At 36.1% G+C, this 26,992-nt stretch overlaps 1 protein-coding gene across 3 annotated transcripts; it reads left to right on the forward strand.

Moving 5' to 3' along the window:
* Positions 1–550: 550 nt before the first annotated feature.
* Positions 551–25,803, forward strand: mctp2b (multiple C2 domains, transmembrane 2b). 3 transcript variants are annotated; one of them, XM_033985788.2, is made up of 24 exons: positions 551–710; positions 2,103–2,291; positions 5,771–6,271; positions 8,324–8,380; positions 9,367–9,481; positions 11,173–11,315; positions 11,435–11,511; positions 12,089–12,203; positions 12,340–12,366; positions 13,590–13,760; positions 14,328–14,458; positions 14,639–14,825; positions 15,448–15,541; positions 15,640–15,742; positions 15,839–15,941; positions 16,115–16,216; positions 16,478–16,552; positions 17,679–17,798; positions 20,395–20,508; positions 21,633–21,674; positions 23,616–23,725; positions 23,873–23,982; positions 24,323–24,420; positions 25,673–25,803. In XM_033985788.2, the coding sequence occupies exons 3-24, from the start codon at positions 5,819–5,821 to the stop codon at positions 25,718–25,720; spliced, it is 2,595 nt and encodes an 864-aa protein (XP_033841679.1). In that variant the 5' UTR covers positions 551–710; positions 2,103–2,291; positions 5,771–5,818; the 3' UTR covers positions 25,721–25,803. The 3 variants fall into 3 exon arrangements, with proteins under 3 accessions (XP_033841679.1, XP_055086864.1, XP_055086857.1); XM_055230889.1 differs by lacking the exon at positions 12,340–12,366; XM_055230882.1 differs by lacking the exon at positions 2,103–2,291.
* Positions 25,804–26,992: the final 1,189 nt, after the last annotated feature.

Genomic DNA, 26,992 nt, shown 5'->3' on the forward strand with positions numbered 1-26,992 from the left:
AACCACACATGCCTGTTAAAAATACAAGGTTATAAGGAAAATGGCTGACTATTAATGAATTTTTGCCAATAATCTAAATTTAATAAAAGTTATGAAACTTTTCTAGTGGAGGAGCTGCCAACTGCTTGTTTCCATGGAGATGTTATTCTTGTCTCATCCTCCTATAATATTAGGTAGTATGGCATTAAACTTATCTATTGATACTATTTATACAGTCTGTGATACTTTTTTTGTTTTTTGTTTTTTTTTTTATGACAAATTTAGTTCCGGGACTGGGGGGTGGGCGCCGTAGCGATAGACTTAACACCTCCAAAGTGATGTCACTGCAAAATGTCAAAATATTATTGATAACTACAGGTTTTATTGATTTAAAAAAGAAACAGGTGGCGAACCCCTCACATAAAACGTTACACAGTACAACAACTTTTATTAGTAATTTGGGTTCAAAATAGTCATAGCCTTCACTAACCGGAAACTCCTCCAGTCATTTTATTTTGAAGAGGCGTCACTTCCGGTCCCCACGTGTTGCACATTGTTACGGGCAGCTTGATGACACCCGATGCCCCGTGTGAAGAAGAGGAGGAGGAAGTCTGTCCCAGCAGTCTTCTGCTCTGACGATGTCGTGTTCATGGGAGCATTAAACAGACTCGATGATGATGACGGGAGGATGATAACAGTTTAACATGAGGAGCTTTAGTCATCATTCCGAGGTAAATGCGACGGAGAGACTTTTGTTTTAGTTGAGTGTCTTCCTTGGTGTAGACGTCCCAGGTAAGTTGCTTGCTTTACCGGACATGCTCTCACCTTCCCCTGGTGGACAGGTAGGTAGGCTACGTGGGGCTGCCCTTCCCTATCGCTGTGTCTTGGTGAAAAAATCAGGCTGTTATTCTTAATTTGCGCAAGAAAGTCTTCCGGTTCATTATGTGAGTGTTTAATAGACCATGGTACAAATGTGTGTTTGATTGTTGTGCAGCCCACGTTACTCTATAAGCTAAAAACGCAACTTTTCTCAGCGTTTTGCAGTTTACAGTGATGTTAATAATGGGTGTAAACTAATATACCTGCAGCTGTGATGTGTGTCAATCAACAACAAAGAGGACTAAAGCTGGAACTAGTTTGATTTCATTCATTGTCTATTTATACAACACCAACATCGTCTAAATTCTACGGCCCAAACAGACCAAAGTTAGACTTAATCAGTCAGTTATGTGTTCTGACTCAATGCGTCTTTTCCACATTGTGATAGCTCCTCACCTCAGCCTATCAAAACTAACCACAAACCCCAGCTTTCAGGAAATGACTGCAGTCTTGTTCTGACAAAACTGGGTGAAACATGGTTGCACAACATTAGTTTTGACCAAAAGGTAACCAAAAGATTCAACACACGTGGGATTAGATTTTTTGCAATTGCTATTATTAAACCCCTAAATATAGTCATTCATTACCATTCATATAGTTTGCATGATGTTCATATACTATGTGAATTTTCAATTTGATTTGTTTTTTTTTTTTTCTGGATGTTTTCTTAGAGTTTTGTTGGGTTTTTTTTTGTTTTGTTTTTTTTTGTAGGCTAATACAGTTTGCCATAAGCTGCTCCTGCTACATGTTTCAGCTTGTTGCAGCCTTGTGGATTAAATGAACATCTCACAATGTTTAGAGAGAAAAACACAATTGCGCCAGATGTTAGGCTGTTGAGCTAGCCTATGTGTTTACAGACCTGCATTGAAGAAATATTGTAATGAATGTGTTTTTTCTAATCCTTTATCTACTATGATGTTTGATAGATGTGTTTAATTATGGTATAGTATTTCGAATGACACTGACACTACTTGCGCCTGTCACTATAATACCATACCGGCTTATTATTCAACAAATAAAAGGTACATATCCTTTGTGCTAAATATTCCTTGCCTATAGCCTGTATTTTATGTGCACTAATTGGGTACTTTTTTTTACTAACGTGCTCTAATATTACTTATCCCATGCATCACACTGATGCCTACAATGACCATAATAGATTTTCAGTAGGTACATAGTGGTGTTTGTTTTGCGCTCTAACCTTTGATCTGTGTCCCTCTGTTGTATTTCCGTATCCCTTACAGACCAGCTCAGTGCACAAGGGGCAGATAAAAGAGTGAAACGTGATGCGGACAATGGCCTAGGGACCAAGGCCTCCGGACAGGGGTGTCAGTGGAGACCCAGACAGCCTCGTGGGTTTCCTTGACCTGAGCTGCCTTCACCTCTACTCTGTTTGCTTATAACCTTCAGCATCCTCACTGCTCCGAGAACAGGTTAGGCTCAAAGGAGGTTACTGAAAATGTTGGTGGCACTTTACACTACAGCACAGTAATAGTTTAGTAACAGAGGGAAGATGAATGAATATATTTTGCAGCCTTGCTTCTGTAGGCCTTTTATTGCCAAGCAAAAAAGTAAGCATGTTGTTCGTGAAGTGTGGGAAGAAGTGATACTTATGTAGATCGGCATGATCTTTTTCTACTTTGATATTGTTCAAGGAACAAAACAATAAAAGAAAACTACTTTGTCTATTCCCTTTACACAATTATTGATTGACCCTTCAAAGTACTTTTGTTCTTGCCAAGTTAGCATTTATTAACATATCTGTTTTATTCAGAATCTATGAAATTACTGTGAACTGCTCATTTCACACTACACAATTACAAAATACAAAACCATTCTAGATTTTAAAAAGTACCCCAGTCCTCTTGATCATACCTGCAGAAAACAAGATCTTTATAAATGATAAAATAAAATAAAAATTTTGATTGGAAAGTTTTTGTTTAATTCTCATATAACCTGTTATAAAGTCCAATATTAAATGTTTCATTGGGGGATTTTATATGTAATTACCAATTTACTGACTATTTCTAGCCTATTGCTATGCTATATCTGTGTAGTAAAATGTTACCAAAGTATGTAGTTTGTAAAATACAATGCCAACACTACAAATTTTTTTTGTATTTTTGCATCTATTATTTTCAACTGAAATGTGTAGAAATATATTCAAACTGAATATTTATAAATATTAGTGCTGATCAGTTACATTACCGACTCGTAGTTGGCCTTACGAGTTGCTAATCTCTTAATCTTTGCAGGGCTATTAAATTGTGTGATAGCATATAAAAACCTAGTATCGTAGTGATTTATTTGAGATTTGTTATTGCATTGTTACTGGCCTTAAGCCAAAATAGTTCCACATAAAAGGCCCATTAAAGGTGTTGCCATTTTAGACACCTGGTTATTATGGTTATTATAAATTAATTATTAATGTCACGAGTCATCATTAGGCCCCTGCTCATTGCTGTATAAGAACTAATTGGTGCTTCAGCTGTATACCGTAAATGTGTAGTGTAGTTTCCCCCCACCCCCCACCCCCCAGTTCTCACTCTGAGCAATGTAAGTTAAAACTACGTAGTATTTTAAGACTCATCCTTCAGTTGAAAGTGTCACAATGTTTTAACACTCCTGGCTCACAGAGAGGTGTTGAAAAGCATAAGCATATCACAAGTTAAGCAATTAAATATCATACAGCTTATCATTTTCATTATACCACTTGAGAAACTATGTATTTAGATATACAATAGCTGCTTATTAGTTTGGTCACAAGACTAAAATTTCAAACTTTATTTTGGTACTTAGAAATTCATTCAAGACTCTATACCGGTTGCAATACCACAATGAAAATAAAATATGCTCCATTTTTAGCAATAGAATGTAATTTTCATACACAGAATGATAGTGCTTCTTTATCTTTTTATTCTTTTATTATATTAGCATGAGGTCTTATATTTGTTCTGATTTAAAAAAAATCATACTAAAACTGTTCAGGAAAGTATGATTCAGTTATGTGGCCTCTATACAGACTTTGTGGGTATATTTTACGGCATCAAAGTCATTTGGTTGATCCAATTTAATTCTTGACTCTCTACTGTCATCATATCTTGAACTATTCGAAAATAAATGTTTTAATTTAATTCAAATATGTATTAAACATTTCTTCATAATAAGGAAAAATAGAACAAAAGGATCAGGCATTACATTAACATAGGAAGAGACACAAACATTTTAGGCACATATAAACACAACAATGTCCTTATCCTTAACCTTTTTTAATACTGCTTGACATTTACCACTCTCATCATCATCTTATTGAATGATTAGTTACTTTTCTGGCAATCTTTTACTAAGATTACTATTATTTTTTTGTTTCTAAGCACTCAGTCCTACTTGTTTATAGCTCATTTCAGAGATCCACTATCTAATCCTTATATTTGGGTCAGTCCAGAGTATTCTGAATGTAAGCTGCAGATGTCTGAGGCATTAGATTTTCCCATGCTTTTTTCCTTTACATTATATAAGAGACCCGGAAGTGTTTTCTAGGTTCCTTTTCAACGTGCTATGAGGAATGTTATTTATATGACCATCACTTAGCACGTCACATACCTTTGAAGTAAAAGGTGAAAACTTGATTTACCTGGAGCACTACTTTATGTTTACTGTTTGTGACAGCGAGACAATTGGCGATTAACATGTGCATTAGTATTGTGTTTTGTAACTCATCTGAATGGCAGCTCATCTATGCTGTTATTATTGTGCAATATTTTATCCCCGCCCACCTCTAACCCATCCTGTCCAATCACACTGCTCTAATGACAATAAAAGTATGATGTCACTAAGAGGCTTATGTTGCTGCTTGTATCTTAAAAGCAGGTTTTTGGGAATGTTGTTGTTAGTATTGTCGAGGTCACAGAAGTATGGCGGCTCAAAGCTTGGAGCAGCATTGTTTTTTTGTTGTTGTTTTGTAGATTTCACCCATAATGTGATATAATGGTACTAAAGACATAAATACACAAAATAATAGCATCTGTCATACACGTTATCTTTTCACTTGTAAGAAAAGTTGTAAAATAATTATTACCGTTTTGAATACTGCCCTGTGTGAGGTGTGTATGTGGACTGCTTGTTAAAGTAGTTATCTCTGCACAAGGAAGTATGCTCTGTCTTTAGTTTCCTATGGGCAGTACAAGTTAATAATTACACTCATGTAGTAGATGTTTACATTTCTTTTTATCTTCCTCTCTTTTCCACACCTTTTTTTTGCTAGTTAAATTATTGGATGCTAAGAGATCCATTGTAATGTTGAGATTATTTTAAGCAGCTGAATATTCTGTGCATGTGTCACATAAACTGGAAATTTATTATAATAATTACACATATGACAGGAAGCACAAGTGGACCAAGCATGTGATTCATTCAGCTCATGAAACATTTTATCACCAAGTTAAGATCAAGATTGAGATTATTTTATTTGTCACCACTGCTACTTATCACACACCCCACAAACTATCACCGCTCTGCTCTATGATTTGAATTTAAATAAACTAAATATAGGGAGTTTTTAAAAATGTGACCTGTTATATTTAGATTGTACTCATAAACTAGCTTATTTGCAATATTTTAATGTTTGACTTAATTGACTTGAATTTGTTAAATGCAATTTATTCAAGAAAAAACTAATTGAAACCACCAAAGTAGATATTCTTTTATATCAATTTCAATAACCTTATTTTTTGTTATATGTATGTATTTAATCAGATCCACACACTGTGAAATGATGTGGCAGATAAGCGGAAGATAAACGTGATTTCAATAATATTGTGTAAATATTGCGTAATGGCTTTGTGGCAGCATTAATCCTACATATGTGGCCTTAGTACTACCAGATAAAAAATTTATTTTTATTGTTTTCCAGATGACCACAATGTGCAGCTCCTAAACTTGGACAGAAGCACTCTCCATCATGGACGCCAAAAAGCCTGGGGTGTTGAAGCACCTGCGTCAGAAGGTGCACCCACTGCTGCCTAACCTGTTGAGACACAAGACATCCGCAAAAAAGGGACCCCTGCAGTCTGGGCTGAGCTCCTCCGTACCGGACATGAGGCAAAACTATGTCCCTGTCCCATCTACAGTGCACATCCAAAAAAGCGACATGTCCAGCTATAGCAACCCTGCAACACCACTCAACAAAACAGCTAGGAGGCAGGCAGGAGGTGGGAGTAGCCCACGGATGGGAGCAGGGAGGAGTGAACAGGTCTTGTGTGTGCCAGCAGACTGCGCAGATGGGAATTCCTCCAGAAACTCTGAGAGCAGCCAGAAGCACCTGAGAGCTGCAGATATAGAGCCAGAGGAACTGGGCCTGCCCGAGGTCATGACCATTTACAGCCCGATGCAGCACACCGGGGAAACAGAACAGGTACACGCTAAACCACATGGGAGTGACAATTATTAGATGTTCAGAGCTTGATATTAGCCCTACTTACACTGGTAGATGTCTGTATTACTCTCACTAGCTACTTTGGCCCATCATATTCTATACATACCTGCTTCAGCTGAGGTTCTTGTGATGCTAAGTTGGTGTATTGTTTTGGCTTATATAATAATTCATCAGGATCAGTGCCTGAAAATGTAAAAAATAAATAAATATATACTATACTATACTAATAAAAACTGGTAAAATCAAGCAAGCCATACATCTACCAAACTACTAGTATATTTCAGAGTTGACAGTTTACTAAAACTGATTTCAGTAATAGCTGATCCTTTGTAATGTGTGACTTTTTACAAAACAGTCATTTGTTTCCAATATAGCCTATTTTTTGCTTGTTGTAAATGTTTGTGTTTAATGAAACTACACAATCTCCAGTCTAGTCTATGCATATGCACTAATGTTACCATTGTGTCTTTTTCCTCTTTATGTTATTATACATGCAAAATCGATAGGCCTTGGTTGGACTAGACAGCATAAAAAGAGAAGCTAAAAATGTCAGTTTGAAGTTTTTCTGTTTATTAGAAACTGTGACATCTTGTCTGTATTCATTTTTTAAACGGGTTATCCAAACATCAGAGTGTCTCAAGTGTCAGGTGTGTGCTATTTGCAAAGAGTGTTCAAACTTTACTTGCCGCTTCTTAGTGCTACAGTCTTCACAAAATCAATAGTTTACAAGAGGCTCTAGATAAACTGTGTGTTTGCAGAGTCACAAGACACGTCCCTGCCACCTGCTCAGCACCACGATAAACAAGTATATGCACTAAACTAGAGAGTAAATATGGAACATGCAATGCACTTGCTGCTTTTGTGCAATAGTATAAGGTATTAGGTTATTTCAGTCTATTGTATCAATTCACTTTCTGTTTAAATGTGTTATCTTTGATTATTCACTCCAGAGTTGGTAATTGCATAGGCCACTTGCAGCATGTCACATACAAAAGCTCACTTTTCCATAGATGTCAAATAGATGTAAAGCTATCACTTCAGCTACTTTTTTCCCCACATAATGTATAATTTCTTGCCTTGTCGACTGGTTCTCATTCTGAAATATTTAGTTTAGTTGTTTGCTGACAGAGGATTGGCACGTGTGCAGTGTATTTGACAATAGGTGTTGAGCATCTATCTGTTTACTCTTGTTCTTAACAAATAATGCCAAATTTATTTGAACAAGCTGTGAAGGTCAAAGGTGTTTTCATTAGCTGGGAAACGGCATAGTGAATTTCTAAATACAGTGTAAAATATAATAAATTACTTCTAGTAGTACCTGTCTCAGGAACAGGATCACCTGGCACTGCTCTGTGGTCAGCCACTATGATCTCTACATGAAGCATTCACTTGATAAGCCTCAGATTTTCCTACCTTTGACACGCATTACTTGACCACATCAAATCTCTCACTCAAAATACAAATTACATTTACATTTTTTTTTATATTACTCATTTTCTTCTTTATTCATGCGCACAGGTTGCCATCACATAAATTAAGATACTGCTGTTTAATAGTGCACTTCTGGAGACATTTTAGTACATATTTGCCTGCTGTGGCTTGAGTTAACACTTGTTGAATAGTATCATCTTTTCTGTGACTTGCTGTTTGATGCCACAGGAAACATACCCTTGCTTTTACTCTTACTCAAAATTATGGACTTTTTTGAGTTTTCCAAAGCAGAAGTTGAAATGTAAGTTGCCTAACCTTGCGTAATGAGATTTGAGTGGGTCTTCTTGCACTAATGTGTCTTTTGTTAGGTTTGAAGTTGTTCAAATGATTCCATATAGTGTGTGTGTGTGGGTGTGTGTGTGTGTGTGTGTGTGTGTGTGTAGCAAAATGTTGATACCAGCTTCTTAGTTACTACAGCAATGCCCTCCAGGATACAGGAATTTCTAATAAATGCTCCAAGGATTTTCCATCATGCTCCATTTTTACGACTTCACAAGCAAACATAACATACTAAAATGTCTTTATTTTTTCTTTTTGCAGCAAGATGACAATTCTGAATTGAACAGTGATATGGACATCAATGGAGACACCAAAACTGTAAGTGCTTTTATGCAATATGGCAGAGTCTAAATTTCATACATGGCGTGAATACATTTTACAATTATTGTTTAAATGCAAATGTAAAATGCTCCTCAACCAGTAAATGCTACGTTCTGTTTGACATATGCTTTAGTGTGATCTATTGAGTGTTTTTGAGCTGCCCAAGTTTAATTTTAGTCTTGAAGGAATCCAGCCTGATTCTCTGTTCTCTAATATCATGATCACATAGTTTAACTTTAAAGGCTTTATAGAGATTAAAAATGTATTGGAAAATAAAACAAGGACTGGGGCAATGTCAGTATTCACACAACAAAAGTAAAGGGACATTGTTGAGTACCCCAGTTAAATTGTTTTCACTGTTTGATTAGCCCAAATTTGAAACTTATGAGGAAAGTACTCAGCTAAGCACAACTTTTTATGTGAATTAGGAACAGTAGTTGTATATTGGTCAGCAAAGAAAATGTTTTGGTGTATTTTATTCCCAATTCAGTAGCAGTTGAAATGATAGATTCCCAAATAAGACTACAGGTTTATTCATTATAGTATTATAGGGCCAGCAAGTGGACCTAATAATAATAATGCCTTACACTTGTAATGCGCTTTACAGTCTTGTCAAAGCCTCTCAAAGTGCTAGTCATTATTCATTCATTTCCACACTTGGTGATGGTAAGCTACTATTGTAGCCACAGCTGCCCTGGGGAGACTGACGGAAGCAAGGCTGCCAATCTGCGCCATCAGCCCCTCCGACCACCACCTATCATTCATTCGTTGTGTCCTTAGGCAAGACACAACGACAGAACTTGGTCCGAGCGGGACTCGATCCTCCGACCTTCGGGTTGGGGGACCAACACTCTAACCACTGAGCTACTGTCGCCTCAACCTTTATGGTTCTTGTTTAAATTGAAATTACACTTTTTCAACATTTAAAAATTCAAAGCAGCTCAGCTCAACTTTTTAATATTTTTTCTTGTATGTGTGTTTAGATTGAGCCGGGCGGTGAGTCTCTGGCTGGATCAGACGTCACAGAGCCTGTAAAGTCCTTTCTGGTGACCATCACACTGAAGGAAGGACGCAACCTCGTCATCAGGGACCGATGTGGTAACAGCCTTATCTCACCCTGAAATCAGTGCTTATCAGATAGACTTGAGATGATGGATAGGCTCATTATCTTTGTGCACGCCAGTACACTAGGCCACAGCAGCAGGGACGAACAAAAACCCTAATAACCTGCCAACAATAGCACAGTTTGACCATGTGTTTATGTGCATGTGTATGCAAAAGACTGTGGCGGAACAGAACAAACATTACCAAGTACCATTGCAGGTAATGTGGACATGGCTTTTGCAACTGACACCGCATGATTCTGTGGTGTAAAATGAAACCTAAACCGTCGCCCAATTTCCCAATTTAAAGAAGTGTTCTTTGCTGTGATGTGTTTAAATATTAGTGTTACGATGGTATTATAAAGTTACATTTGACAAAATCAGACCTTCTTCAATATGAATTCATCTTTGTGTTTCAAGAACACATCATGCATAATAGATGCTTTTAAAACTAATTTGCTTTTTATAGTAAATAATATCCTTTGTTAATTTCATTGTATGAGCATGATAGACGGCTCCAAAATGTTTTGTGTGGACTTATGTTTGAAATAGTATATTTTTCAAATGCTGCAAAATAAATCCAGAATAATGCAAAGACCAAGCAGTTGAACTAACTGCATATATCATACATAATCATAACAGACATGGATTTTATCATTTGGACACAAACTTAGATGTCTACTCTAAGTAGAATTAGACTGGTACCTTAGACAGGACGCAATAATATTTGGCTTGTAGTAAAAGTCTGTTCTCCACCAACTTTAGACCATTATAAAAGTGTTGTTTTTGTTACATTGAAGCTTTATGTAGTTTATTTCTCATACTACGTTATCGTTAAATCTACACCTAAAATAAACTATATTAGTCTGAAATCTGCATGTGCATGATTTGCTGTAGTAATGAATAATAATTCACATGTTATCTACTTGAATTTATGAGTTTAGCCTTTTGTACATGTGTGAATATCTGATTTCAGCTCATGTCAGGGACATGAGACAGCTGGTGTCAGGTTGACAGGCTGTCAGATTAGCTGTTTAGCCCGTTCGTAGCCGGAGCAGGATTCCACACTGCAAATTAGAACCTGCCTGTACCACACCCACTATTCTTCATAAGTCCATTTACACAGCATGTGTTTGGATTACTTCTATGCCACATACTTTCATATGTACACAGCTACATAATGCAAGGATAAAGGGGATTATATTTTTTTCTGCAGTATAGTTAAGAGCATGTGGTTTGTTAAATTATATATGTAAAATTTTTATGTGCTTACAGATACCTGTTTTCTGGAGAAAAAAAAAGTAAAGCATGGGCAGTGTGAAAGTGTAAGGCAGTCAGCAGAGTTAGAAAATAATGTTGTGAATTGATATATTGTTTTCTTTTGTAATCTTTTTATATAATATATTTACCGGTAATATATTTATTTAAGTAGAGCCAAAGCAAGGCAAGTTGCAAGAATGTTGTGGGTCTGCCAGTTAAAAAGAAAAACCACATCCTTCATACAAAGATTACACTTGGTACCCTGGCATGCAGTAAGATTGATAGTTTGTTTGCACAGACATGATATAAATAATAAAATGGTCCAAACACATCATAGCTCTTGTCATTTTTAAATGTTGAAATAATATATATAATATATTTATATTTAAATAATATATATAATATATTTATTTTTTATGTTCACAGGTACAAGTGACCCATACGTTAAGTTTAAATTGGATGGAAAGACATTCTACAAAAGCAAAGTGGTATATAAAAATCTAAATCCTTCATGGAATGAGACCTTCTCTATGCCAGTCAAAGATCTGAACCAGAAGCTCTATATTAAGGTAAATAATTTATAAGGTATCTACAAGTTTGGAACCTTTGTATATTATTTCTATATTGGCTTTACATACTGCAAAAATAGTTTAACATACATATATACGTGTGGTGTTTTGAAATACAGGTATATGATCGTGATCTAACAACCGATGACTTTATGGGTTCTGCTAGTGTCCTTCTGAGTGAACTGGAGTTGGACAAGTAAGTACCTTTGCAATTAAAAGGGGATCTTGTATAGAAAATGTAAACGACTAATTATGCATGGACATGAATACTGCTATCTTAGTCAGGTACATTGAAGCAACCCACAAAGTATATTAAAGGAGTGAATTTGAGTCACAGATTGATGTAACAGGTATTTTCTGTAGTTTCTTTCAATTCAGTATTTCTTCAACCTAGCATTCTTGGACTAATTACACCTATTCTGATTTGTAATATGAGAATGATAATCAAAACACCTGGTGACATGTGACAGTTTGTCTTTGCCACACATTTGTTTTGTGTTGCATAGTTTTTCTGCTTGTGTGATAATCGTATTACTCTAAAAATTAGTTTGTGATCAGATATTTGGAATGCATGTAAATGAAGCCAATGCTTTGAATGTTCAAGTCTCCAAGGCCCGATAGTAAATAAACTCCTGTGTTAGACATCCAATTTTATGCCTCTCTTTACAACTCTCGGGCTCTTTCAGTTTATTCCACAACATATACCAGTATGTTCAAAGCATAGTTTGTAAAATAAAGTCAAGTCTTAAAGTAATTTGCAACTAATTTTTCAGACTAAGTGAGGTGTCCCTGGCGCTGAATGACCCCAACAGCCTGGAGGAGGACATGGGGCTGCTGCTTATGGACATGATCCTGACGCTCAGAGATGGAGGCAGCAGGAAACTCAATGTATGCTCCCAATTAGTCTATATGATTCCCATAAGAACTGCCTCTATGTATATGTGAAACATGGTATACCAGTGTCTGTGCCCACGGCTTACTAACCTGTCTGTCATTCTGTCTAACATGCATGCATCGGTTGCAGCGATGGTCCAGAAAACACAGCAGTAGGGTAAGGCCTAATAGAAAAATGTCTTAATAACAAACTATTTATTTTGCCTATATAAAATGGCTCAGTAAATTAGAAAACTTACTTTGACCCACTTAGTTCTGTAGTGTGGTCAGTGTCTACTCTGTCCACAAGAGGGCAGCAAATCTTTAGAATAAAATGATGAAAATGGCAATCAGAAAGCGCTAGTGTAGAATTTCTTCGTTGCCTGTGCTTTATTAGTTTGTAGATGCATGCTTACTATTATAATGAGTTTAAAACCTAGCTACTGTAGTTCCTGGTTTTTTTTCTTTCTTTCTTTCTATTTATTTATTTATTTATTTATAGATAAGCAAATAAGTAATTTCTTTAAATACTAATGTATTGGTTACAGTTGTAAAATCATAACTTAAATTCTGTATAATATGCCGGGATGGAAAGTACAATAATTACCTAAGAACTCATGGTGCTCTACTTTTTGGATAATTGTACTTTTTTGAGTATATAAACATGTACTTGTAATTGAGATCATTCTAACACTGCAATTGAGCTACTAGTATTTCCATGCATACTTTATAAATTTGGCAGCAGTACAGTAATTGTAAGTGAGAATGTACTTAGCCATGTAACTGTACTTTTACTTAAGTACACATTTTCAGTACTCTTTTGACAGCTTATATATGATATTATAATATAATTTTTAGATGTAATGCCCACTTATTCTCTTAGCTCATTTCCCACGCTGGTAATTGAAAGTATGCCTGGGCAATATTCATGGGAGGTGCAACATATGCGAGAGTTCACCAGGGTGAGTTTGATGTGCTTTAATTGATTTGGGGTTAAACTGTGCTCCCTGCAGCATTGTCAGAATAGAAGCTCATCTAATTATCTTCCTATAGATTATTAGGATATTATATAAAGGATTACTGAAGGCTTTAGTTAATCTAGGCCTACCAGAGGTATGCGTTTTCTGTTAACCATTGATAAAATGTAGGACCTACTAAAGACTATTTAGACTATAATAGGCGAAAAACTACTAACAATTGAGTTCTAACTAACAGTTGAAAGGGCTGATCAAAACAGACCGATACAAAATAAATTGCAAATCCTACCCATAAAAATATGTGGTAATATTTCATCTCATGTAGACTTTTGTTTGGTGCTGACTGGCTTGGTGAAATCAAATGAGTTTATATTCCTTTCTTTTTTGAGACTACTGTTTACATTTGATTATTCTCCTCTCACAGATAGGAAACCCAAATCAGAGTTTCCGCCTGTCACATACGTTACAGAAGAGCCAGCTGTGGACGTCTGTGGTGACAGTGACTCTGGTGGAGGGCCATGACCTGCCTGTAGAGTCTTCAGTTGGACACTATTTTGTCTCATTCAGACTTGGAGAGCAGAGATTTAAAAGCAAGGTACATTTTCAAACCTCTTTAGCAGCGCTACAGTATTTTTTAAATGACTGCAATATTTTCAAGCAATGATTAGATTTATGCTTTAGAATCAGGTTTCACATTTCTCTCTTAAATTTTAATATGAATCTGAATGAATTTAAAGAGGAGAGAAATATGAAAGACTAAACTAAAGCTAATACATGAATCCCATACATTTCAGAACATGTTTGTAGAGCTCTAAACTATATGGTTAGTTCTTTTCCATTAAAGCTCAGAATCATGTTTTGTTTGCAGAGGACATTCTGTTACATAAATAATTGCTGCCTCTGTTATTTGGATTGCAAATTCATTTGAAGAGGGTTTTTTTTTAAATATAAAACAAGGATTTTATATATAAGTATAATATAGGTATTGCAAAAGAAAATTTAATTCTGTCAACTGGACAAAAGTTTTCAGGAGCAAATACATTCTTTACTCATCTAAGGAGCTTCTCGGATCTGACAGGATGGAACTGCCCTTGACAACAGGGATTACACAGATGTATAATTTTTTTTATGTTGCATAATAATATATAAACATTATTTTTAGAATAAAAACAAAATGGCCAATCCACAGTGGAAAGAGAGATTCACATTTAACCAATTCATGGATAGCCCAGACATTATGGAAGTGGAGGTCTGGTCCAAGGAGGGACGCAAGACTGAGGAGTGTCTGGGAGTGTGAGTAACTCTATCCTATGCACACTGTTTTATCTTCTCACACAAATAAACCTTTAAACTTTCACAATGTACCAAATATGCAAATTCTGTGAAATGTTGTTAGTAAATGCAAATTAGACCTGTATAAAGAAGCAGGTGTGCTGTTTCCTGAATCCGAGGTGTGTTTTGTGTTGTGAGCAGGTGTGAAGTGAACCTGTCCCAGATCTCTGTCAATCAAAGGAAGCTCTTCACGCACATACTGGAGCAGGGGAGGGGCCGCGTGCTCTTCCTGGTGGAGCTGAGCACATGCAGCGGAGTCTCCCTGTCCGACCTGTGCGCCGCGCCGCTTGACGAACCGCGCGAAAGACAGAGCCAGCTGGAGAACTATGTCAGTACCCAAACATCTGCATGCTGCTACAACTTCACATGACGGGTCCACACAGCTTGCAAATATCATAACTGTCTCATTTAGCATTCATCCCAAAAGTTACATTCCTGGCACTTAGTTTTATCCTGAATTTTAAAAAAAATACATTACAAACCTGTTAAAATTTGTAATTCTTCAATTTTTTTATTGCAGATTTTTTATGAGGTTTATTTTTGAACACACATAGTTTATAAGTAAAACTGCTCAGGAATACGACAGGCAATTATATTAATGTATTCACTTGTCATTCTGCAACAACACACAATAAATATTTGATTTTCTCAGTTTTTGTAATAGTCCAATTAAAGCTTCATATTTTTTGTATTGTAGAAGCATGCCAAGTGGTGGCAGTATTTGACAGAAACTTTCTAACATTTTTGGCCTCCATCTGGATGAATGCCAAGATGAATATTCTTTTAATATTTAATTAAAAATGTAACAGCTTTTTTTAAACTAATGTTTATTGAAAAGCCGACATCACACATCTTTGCATTAATTTAGGTTTATTCAAGTTTCATTCATTTTGTTTACAATGAAGATAAATGTTTTAAACTCACAGATTTCTTTGTCTTCCTTTTACCAGAGTTTGAAGAAATCCTTAAGAAATATGCGTGATGTTGGTTTTCTCCAAGTGAAAATCCTGAAAGCTTCAGACTTGATAGCAGCTGATATAAATGGTTTGTAAAGTCAACCTTGTATTTATTTTTTGTTATTTTGTTCACTCTTATTTGACACATCTAAAAAAATATTCTAACACTACGAGTACTCTCTTTAGGGAAAAGTGATCCTTTCTGTGTGTTGGACTTGGGAAATGACAGACTTCAGACACACATGGTTTACAAAACCCTGTATCCAGAGTGGAATAAAGTGATTACACTGTCAGTATGAGAGATACATCTAAGCACATGCTTTCATATTAATGTTTTATGCAGAATATTTGTAGTGATGTATTTGGCCTTCGTGTCTGTCCACAGCCCTGTCAAAGACATTCATGATGTTCTGATTGTGACAGTCTTTGATGAGGACGGAGACAAGGCGCCAGACTTTTTGGGGAAAGTTGCCGTTCCTCTCCTCTCGGTACAGTATCTCACATCATTGTCTCAGTAACATATTTACACCTTTGGCTTAAATGAAGGTGAAAAGTGAGCTCTCACTGCAGCAGGTTGGAGACTTGCTAAGATGTAATGTGCTGTGACTGCTGGTCAGGTTCATGGCTCTGCTCCTCACCTCATGCCCTTTCTGTCCTGCAGATCCGGGGGGGACAACAGATCACACTCCCACTGTTAAAACAGGACCTGAGTGGCCTGTCAAAGGGGACCATCACTCTGGAGCTGGAGGTCATCTTTAACCCTGTAAGTGAACGGCTCGACCCACTATGTACCGAGGTGTACAGTGACCCTCAGCAAAAATACCATAGTAGTAAATGGAGCCTCTAAAACTGTCCAGGTGTATCATATCAAAACATACTACTTTTTCTTTCACTTAGTAAATTATTGTTTTGTCAAATTTGCTTTTAATAAATATACAACATCATATTCATTTAACAAAACATTATAATTTAAGAAAACAAATATTGTGCCAAATGTTATTAACTACTTCTTTTGAATTTTCAGATCAAAGCAAGTATGAGAACATTTCAACCCAAAGAGAGGCTTTTTATTGAAGATAACCCGAAATTTTCCAAAAAGGTTTGTAGTTTTACCTTTTTATGTATGAGTAAATACATCAGTAAAAATATTAGGCTTCTGCTAATTAATACACAATCACATTACCAACAGAAGGAGGTCAAAGGTGAGAGGTCACTGCACTTTGACATAGGTCCAGTATTCAGTGAAATACCTTAGTAAAACATCAACTAGATCAATGTTTTATGTTTATTGCCAAATATCTTTTTGTGTGAACTGATTTTGAAACCACTTAAGTTTGATTGTCCCAGAAGAGCCAAAACACAGAAGCCAGGACTTAGATTGGTCAGAATGAGTGCACTGGGGCTGTAATTGACCCCGGCTGTGACAGAGTTCCTGCTTGCTGTTCTGCTACATTAGTTTGATATACAGTGTGCAGGACAGGGCGCGAGACGGGGTGCCTGACTGTCTGTCCACTGCACAAAGAGTCTTTGTTAGAAGACAATACAATGCTTATTAATGCCAAAATTAGTTAACACACACCAGAGACCAAGTTAGGATTTCCCTGAAATTTTTAATGCTTGAAGTTGGTTGACAAAATTAGGTCAAATTACTGACTCTTTTCTTTGCTCACTGACTACTATGGCTCATCCAAAAACACTGTCAGGTAGAGTTGGGCGTTATTGGAAAAAAAAAATTAAATAATATATTTTTTTTTTTATCTCAGTAACAATATTCAAACAATATTTGAATATATGAATGTGCCAAAATGTGATAGGAAATGTCTCAGATGAGGTTCAAGTATCGCACAAAATGTGAATGAACCATAAAATAAATGTGCTGTAAGTGCTGAAATGTCACTTTATACCCTTGTCTGGCAGATTGCACTAGACATTTCTGTGTCTTTTGAGGGTGATTTTTAATGTTGTTGTTATTATAGACAATATACCAGTTATTCTAATTTTGCATATCTCCAAAATATCAACTGGGATATTATCAATTTTTCAGTATATCTCCCACCTCTGTCACCATCAGATTAACATTCTCTACAAACATAGCCCACATATTGGCAGATACCTCTGTACTTGTAATGTTAATTTTATTGTACATTTAATTTAACTGGAATTCAATTGAGCACCATTCAATTACACCTTGTAAAAATCTAATTTCAAACTCATCTATTTTTCAGGCCCTGGCTCGAAACGTGATGCGCGTTCAGACACTGTTCAGGGCTATCATGTCGGCGTTGCAGTACATCAAAAGCTGCTTCCAGTGGGAGAATACTCAGAGGAGCCTGGTTGCCTTCCTGGTAAAGTGGCTTAACTACTTATCAACACTATCTGCATTTCTCTGTGCCTCTGCTTGGAGCTCCTGAAGACAAGTGCAGCCTGGCCAACCTCCACTTGAACCCTCCTCCTGAGATTCTTAATCGATGCTGAGTTGGGCTGAGTCGAAACTGCAGCCCTGCCCGGCTCCGTGTCGGAATGGCCGCTCTCGACGTTTGCGTGCCTGTGTGGAGGCCGAGTTAAGCCTCAGCTGGAGAGAGAGGAGTCCCGGTGGAGACGAGATGCAGTCTATTTTTGCTCTACGTCTCTGACAACTCATTAACCCTCGGTCCAGTCTGTGCTCAGTTTGATTTGGAGCCCATTACACAGACACAAGTCCAATTAATAAGCTCTGTAGAGATGAGGTTGATTTCCCTTCCTACCATTGTCGCTAACAAGTGCTAAGCAGCTGCGAAGACTTAAATAGAGGAGTAGTCTTTCAGCACACCTTCTTAAAGTGGGTGCTGATCTCCCTGGCATTATTTTCATCCACATCTAGGCTGATAAAGATGGCACACAGCGCGGTATGCATTAACTATGCAGGCAATCAAGGTCATCCAAAGTTCCTTTTGTTTTTACACATGTCCGCCTATAGATGGCACTACGGCTTTGCTTGGCTTCTGTGGAATGTCTTGTGATGCTGATAATCGGCAACTGTACCTCAGCCAATGGTACAGTTTGTTCAGGTGCTGCTGAAGATGGAGATGCAGCAGTAAGATGGATGTAGCCTCTGCACTGTCATTGTGCAGGATTCTCACTTAAATCATTGTGGCCATTATCAGTTACAATTTACATTACACTATAGTTCACATATCTATTCCGTAAGTCATAGGGTTGCAAGATTAATCACAGTTAAACCAAAATTTAATGGAAATTTGGCTAATTGAAAAATCACAACAACTGTCAAATTACAAAGACTGCAAACATGTTTTGAAAAGCATTTATGTAAGTACTATGAATATGAAAAGACAGGGGCTGAACAAATACATAAAGCATATATGATGATACCTCAAGAAAAAAAAAAGAAAATGTATCGCAGTTTAAATCAAACTAAGGACATAGTTATAACAATCAAACATTAAACATGCGCATATCTACAATGAATAGTTTACATAGTTTGGGCGACTCTTGGATTACTGCTCTACCATGCAAACCCATTGTTAGCCTCCGTCCCTGAAAATCCCAGTCCTGCCTGTGAACATAACACTCCTCTGTACAGTAGCTCTTCGGACATTATCTACCCTTTCATTTTTTTTATTTCCTCTGATCTCAATTGCATTTCCAGAAGACCGCGTTGGCCCCTGTCCTCTACCCCTTCATGCCTTTCAACCTTTACAATTATCAGCATCTTTACGGGCGGCGTATACAGTTCCACCAAAGCGTGACTCTGCTGTCTCTCCGTTCCCTGTGCCCTCAGTCATTACAAAGTCCCCACTAATAACACATAACCCCTTCAGGGAGGAGGGGGCTTCAGCTCTGCTCCCAGACCCTGATTTTGGCCGCTGATAACACAGAGCAGAGCGTGCTTGGCTTTTTGCACATTAAATCCACTGGTGGTAGTAGTAGCGTTGGTAATGTTAGCGGTGGGTGGATAGGGCAGGAGCAGTACCAACCTTTAATGCCTCAAAGGAGAGTGATGTCTTTACCAGATGTGCACATTTTTATTGGCAAAAAAAAAAGTAAAAAAAATTCACCCCCTGAATTTGGCCCACTGCCACTTTGGCAAATGTGGCTTCTGTGTCTGGATTATTTCATACTTTGATTCAGCCAATGGAGACATAATATCCTCTTATCCATTTATGCGCGCACATGTAGCAGCAGCGGCGCGAGGAATGTCACACAGAGACTCCATGTGGCTGCAACAAATGGCGCGGTCAGCTTTATTAATACAGCCATGATTATAGAGCCAGCAATTATGTTTATGATGCTCATGTCAGTGGAACAGGCAGTCAGTGGGTACGGAGTAAGACAATGTTAGGGTAGAATCAGTTACCGATGAATTAGGCATAAGTACATTTATAGATAAATATTTCAGACATGTAATTGAAAATGTTTAGATTATTTGGTTATCTGATAATTGTGATTATTGTGGTCAGATTATAATCAAAAGGAAATTTTAGAAGCAAAACCTAAGCCATTTTAAGTCAATATATACTCAAACAGTAAGCCTACATGTATGTATGTTTATGTCACATTGACTTTAATAGATCAGCATCATAAAATCAAACTTTCTGAACGATAGATAGCAGTAATGAAAGAAAATTAGGGGTTTTAATGATGTGTTAATATTTGTGAAAAATTGTGAAATCATGTTTCTTCACACAAAAATTGTAACTCTAAAATATCATATTGTGACATCCCTACATGTATTTACGATGAATAATTATAAGGTTATGATAAACTTTAGTCTTTACAGCAACACAGTTAAGATACAGGGCTGGTATTACACTATTCATTTGACTTTGCCAAAACATATTTTTAAAATTAAACTTCAAGGTAATTATGCCTTTAATGAATCATGTTGACAAATACCAACTACATATTGTACTAAGTCACATACTTGTGTTTTTGTCTTTGCAGTTGTTTATTGTGGTGGTGTGGAACTGGGAGTTTTACATGCTGCCGCTCTTCCTGGTCGGGCTCATCTCATGGAAGTATATGCAAATACGATCTTCTCCGGGTAGTCAAGATCTGGTTTGTATTTTGACTATTTTATCTTTTTATGTTGTATAAGGAGAACTTTTTTTTTTTTTTTACTTTAAATTAAAACCAAAAGTAGCAACAGTTTTGAATTAATAAATGGCAATAATGATTTACACATCCTTGAATTAAATTAAGATCTGAGTAACAGAGTTTTGAAAAAGCATTAAAGCCTTTTATATGCTGGATATATTTCCTCTTTCTAATGTGCATAGTTTATAAAAATGAATTATGCTATTAAAGTAAGTGGAAAAAATACTATTGTCTGTTTATAATTATACTTGTTAAATATTAACACATTCAAAAAGGAGTGGGAACACATGCACACGTTAGTACAATATAGTAGTACAAATGCCACAGGCGTGAAAAAGCAACAGTAGAATATTCATAATTATGTCTGAGAATAGATCTACGTTAATTCAAGTTATGTCAAAATGACAATGTTAAAGACTTATTTTTATACTTTTATTTTTATTCAGTTTAATACATCTGATAAAACACAAATAAATGTATTTACTTTTTGTGATTTACAATGGTAGTTGAAGATCAATAACAATATTATTTAAAAATGTACATTTATTTACTATTTCCTAGAATTAAACTCTCCTTAGACCACTAATTAAAATGTGGTCTTGCTGTATTGAAAGAGCCCTAATCACTAAAATGTGGTGTTCTGTAGCACTTAAAAGAAGCACTTAGAAATACATAAATTAGAAAATCCACTGCTACTTCTGACGCTCTACAAATATAGACACTGAAAAGAGCTGCTAATTGCTATTATTACCACTGAGACTGCACATGTCAAATTTAATGAACTGTTTAGTAACTGGAAATTATTTACAGAAAGACCACTTTTATGCTTGTATAATGGCCATGTGATGATAGTTTTATAGAGAATTCAAATTAATTATGTTAAGTTTAATTTCGCTTACCTCAAGATGTGTTCATGTTCCGTGGGAAAACTGTGTGTGCTGTGTCCACAAATGACAGCGAGAGACTATGCAGGCAGACCTCAGGGTCACAGTCACACTAGCAGTTGTAATAGCGCTTTATTTAATTCACATACTAGAAATTAAGTGTTTGCACAAAGTAATTTTTTTATCTTTTAAATTTTGAAGGTAAATATGGATGTGGCCGATGAGGAGGACGAAGATGATAAGGTATGTGTCGATATGCAAATGCAATCTGACAGTCCCCTTGCTGTGAACTGTTAGAATTTTATTAAAACTGGGTAAAATGTCTGTAATCTAGGAAACCCCATTGTTATTTCTGAGATTTTAGCACTTGACAACTTCTTCTAATTTAGTAAACTTGCGGTTGTCAGACAGACATTGAGGCTTAATAAAGACCTCACAGACTGGCTTCCACATGTCACCACACATTCATATGGTAATAAAGGGGTGGGCCGAGGGGCTGTGCTGCATTTGGGAAAGTCCCTAAGCTTATACACCATATAATACCATCAATATGGAACTAATGACAGTACTTAGGCATGCTTTTAATGCCTGCTCGAGTGGAAAGTGTTACCACGCTTTTAGGCGGCGATATATTTCATCAGAATGACAGCAGTTTATTGTAGGTGTCGTGAATGGACTGCGCTGTCAGCACAGTTGAAACTGCTGCTCTGAACTCGATATAGGCTCAAGTCATCCACTCTAATATTATTTGGACATACAGTTGTAGAAGACAAAGATGATGGTATAGGACAAGGACATTGGATGGGTGGAAGTCAGCTGACTGTTAAACAGTATGAGCATAATGCCACAAACATTCTAAAAACAGAAACAGAGCCATTCAGAATACATTTGAACTTTGCTCTCTGGGAAATTGGGATAATTAAACTAAACATCAGCCAAGCAAATCTGCAAAAATGTAAACATGATGCTCCAGTACAATATTAGAAAATCTGGCTCAAATTGAGAAAAAAAAAAAACATGTTAAAACATAAGAGTCAATGCATTCACAAGACACAGATAGATACTGGATGTGTTTTCTACCCCTTAATATAGAAATATATCAATTAATTTACATTTACAATAATTCAATTATTTTAACATTGCCTGCTTATTTGTTTTGTCTTGTGTTTGTACCAAATTGCCAGAGGAAATTCCTAGCCTTGTAAAATCTTTTTCCCACTGTGGAATAAAGCATGATTCAGATTCATAAATGATTCATGCATTTTTTTTTATATACCAGATACAAATTTAAAATAATGATTTCATCAGATCTCATTCAAGCAGGCATTGTAAAGTATCTTGAGTATGTCTTCCTCTACGCACCGTGCATTTCAATTACCAATATTACATGTTATATGATGTTCTGACATTGCGGGTCTTTCCCAAACACTAGCATGGCTTAGAACTAGTTATAATTCTTTGTCACATCACCAGCAGTTTCACTAAGTTGGGCCCATGACAAAGACCATGACTTTGGCTGATAAACAGTGCCCCCCCGCATCCTGCTGACGCCGGCCCCTCTCCGGAGCCCTCACCCGGAGCAGTGAGTGTGTGTTTGATGTGGACACTGGCTCTCTCCACACATCCTCAGATCCGCACTGGTGTCTAGTCTGTTGTTTACTTTAAAGCCCCCCTTCCCCTCTGGGATCTGGATGAGCCTGAGAACGGAGCTTTATCGCTTTTATAATGTGCAGCCCAGTCCCGCTCTCAAGAGCTACCACTTCAAAAAAGCCCTTTTAAAACTTGTTCACATAATATGTGCCTTTGTATTTGGGATTTATAGACATCCTACAGAGCTGCTTTGAACGCTTTTATTAATACGGCTGTACTTACACATTTGTCTTCGCAGTTTTTATAAGGAGTCTAAGCTGTCAGTCACTCAAGATATTGTATGCAAAATATATGTATAAAATAAGGCACGTATCCTTAGTCCTGCTCCATTAAATAAGTATTATGATCAGTCGGTTCAGTGGCTCCCAAATATGGTGTTTACCAAATAGAGAGACGCTGGGGTTTGTAGCTTGGGCAGATTTGTTCCATGCAATCCCCCATCTCCAAAAAATAATAATTTTAGGTGTTATAATTTTATTATAATATTATCCAAAAACAAAATATAAAATGTAATTTCTCTGTTTTTTTCTAAAGGAATCAGAAAAGAAAGGTCTGTTGGACAGAATCCACATGGTCCAAGACACGGTCATCTTAGTTCAAAATATCCTCGACGAGATTGCCTGCTTCGGAGAGAGGATTAAAAAGTGAGCCATTTTAGTAACATTTCTTAAAATATTGGTTATTTGTTTTTAGTTGTTTTACAGTTAATTTAGCTTTACTCAATGTCATTACTTATTATAGTGTTCTGCTATGTTCCATGTATTTTTGAAATATTGTCTTTGGTTCCTTAGCACATTCAACTGGTCTGTGCCATTCCTGAGCTGCTTGGCTTTTATCATCTTTGTCATCGCCACAGTACTCACGTACTTCATCCCAATACGTTACATCATTTTAGTCTGGGGTGAGTCTCCAACAGTCTCACCTGTGTCACGCTTGGTTTCAAACATATCTGCTTCTTTTCTGTCATCCATATCCACATTCACTTTATATTTTACATGCTCATTTATTTACAAGGGCTCTGATAGTCTGTAGAAAACCTGTTGTTCAAGTTAAGTGCATAATATAGTGTCTGGTAGTGCTTGGCGAAGTGAAAGTAAAAACAGTTAAAAGGCAAACGCCACTTGAGCAGGATTTGGTGGACAGCATGTGTCTCATGTGCAGAGATTTGTTTGTGTGGAAACAAAGAGCGCAGCGGCGAGGGACTCCCGCTAATGATACGTTGGTGTGAATCTCTGTTTTAGGTATCAATAAATTCACCAAGAAATTACGGAACCCGTACAGCATCGACAACAACGAAGTGCTCGATTTCCTGTCCCGAGTGCCTTCAGATGTGCAGAAGGTAAGCCCCCGTGGATCAGGCAGCCAGGAAGCCCCAAATCCCACCGCCCTGCAGCTTTGCACCATGCGAGAACAACTCCCAGGCATTCTTCACTCTTTTCTGTATAATTAGCTCAGCCTGTATAATTATGCAGCCGCGTATAATTTCTGTTGTGTTTTGGTCACGATACATCCCTGGTGGAGGTCTTTGCACAGCTGCCTGTTCCCATGCTGCTACAGGACATTCTGCTGTCTCACCAGTGAACTCACCCAGAGACGACTCTCCTCTCTGCGCTCTGAGGGAACAGAACTTAGCAGGATAAATGTTACTTCTTACTGACTACAGCATCAGTCAGAAACCCAGCGAGCTTTTGGTGTATCTCGTCTGGATCTCCTCGTGTTTGTTCTCTGTCCTCTGTCCCCTGTCTCAACGCTTTTCGACCCCATTTGTCTTCCTTCTTGTCTGTGTGTGAGTCTGGAGTGTGTCTTAAAGTACATATGACAGGTTAGACTACTCTTTTTACTAAAACATAGTTAACACCATTATAACATAACATAGTTAACACCATTATATACCAAACTGTAAACAAGGGTCAAAGCTTGTCTAATTTTCACAATAGTTAGGATTAAACTCATAAATAATCAAAATAAATGACACCACATTTATTTTTTTAAATTAAAGTTTAAACTGCCAGAAAAATGCTTTCCTTTTGCGTATTCCTTTTTAAAAATCACCGCTTATTATCTGTATTTTTGTTTTTTGTTTTTTTTAAGTTACAATTGAAATGCAGAATTTCCGTTTGTGTTGTAAAAAAATATATATTATCCCACAGATACATTTTGTATCTGTGTGTATTATTTTCACAAAAGTTAAAAGTAAAATACATTTGAAAACTTTATTACTATTTGTGGGCCTTGATATATCTTTTTAAAATACTGATATTGACATGGGTGAATATTGGTTACAAAGTAATCAGTTTTGCCTTTGGCTTTGCAATATCAGAAAATGAATCATATTTTTCCCTCATATTGATTTAAAATTTTAAATTTGATTTGATTTAATTTAAAATCAGATAATAATATATATTTTAATTTCCTGAACATAAACAGACTTTTTATCACTGCTCTTTGACACAGAACATTGTCAGTAAAAGCACATGGTTTGGCTTTGGAGGAAGAAAAATTTACTCAGGATTCGTGGACGACTTTATAAATTTAGTTTTGATTATATCTGTCCAATTATTTATACGTTTTTTATGTTTTGTCTTGTTCAGGTGCAGTATAGTACGACCAGAGGTACCAGGAGGAAGAGGACCTCGTAGTCCATGAAAGAAACATGATGCTGATCTTTGCACAAGAAGAGGGCTGGGCACTGTGATATATGTGGTACTTCTTCAAATGTAGTTCTACGGTTAATGAATATATATATATATATATATATATATATATATATATATATATATATATATATATATATATATATATATATATATATATATATATATATATATATATATATATATATATATATATATATATATATATATATATATATATATATATATATATATATATATATATATATATATATATATATATATATATATATATATATATATATATATATATATATATATATATATATATATATATATATATATATATATATATATATATATATATATATATATAATGTATTTCAACCAAAGATGTAAAAGTTAAGTTTCTTTTTCTTGTTGTATTGGTAACTCTAATAATAATAACTACACTTTAAATAAAACATGAGCAAAGGCTTAATTTATAATGAACAAATAGTTTATTAAGAACAATGCAGACTTAGTAACTACTTAATTAATACCCAAGCACTAACTCCTAAGCCCTTAAGTAGTTACTAAGTCTGAACCATTCTTAAACTATGTGATCCTTTTGAATTCACTTTGCTCATGATTTATTAAGGCTAATTAAGACAGTAGTTATTATAGTAGTAGTTATTATAAAGTGGTACTGTTGCATGTGTATGTATTATATATTTACATTTCAGCTCTTATAAGATTGTATTGTACAGTTTACTTGATCTTTTTTTGGTTTTCCTATTTTAATTTTATTTTATATTTCTGAATGTAAGACATATCAATATAGTATATTTTCAATATGAACACTTACTATTGCAAAATGTGGGATCACCATATAAAGTGTGATGGCATGATAGATATACAGCGCTGGGTATTATAAACTGAATGTCAGATTAAATGATATATTCCAAAGGCAAATCATACACTTGACAGACTCAGGTTCATTTTAAAATGCTTCCATATTAAGTACTTTTGATAACTTTGCTTTTGGTTGACTCTTCATCAAACTTGCATTGCACTCCTCTTGGTATTTTACCCTTTGCTCTTGAGCGGAATCTCGCCAACTCTGTTATACACTATTTATTAACAACTGTTCCACTGAAATCTGTCTGCCTCTCATATCCATCAGCAATAAAAACTCAACCTCCTTTTGTCTGTGTGCCTGCCTCTGCTACAGGAATGTGTCTAATAGCCCCATACACATCTGAGCTTGCCTCTTCATTAGGCTTTCATGAAGTGGTG

The sequence above is a fragment of the Periophthalmus magnuspinnatus genome, chromosome 3 (genome assembly GCF_009829125.3).
Source record: "Periophthalmus magnuspinnatus isolate fPerMag1 chromosome 3, fPerMag1.2.pri, whole genome shotgun sequence".
Taxonomy (NCBI): Eukaryota; Metazoa; Chordata; class Actinopteri; order Gobiiformes; family Gobiidae; genus Periophthalmus; species Periophthalmus magnuspinnatus.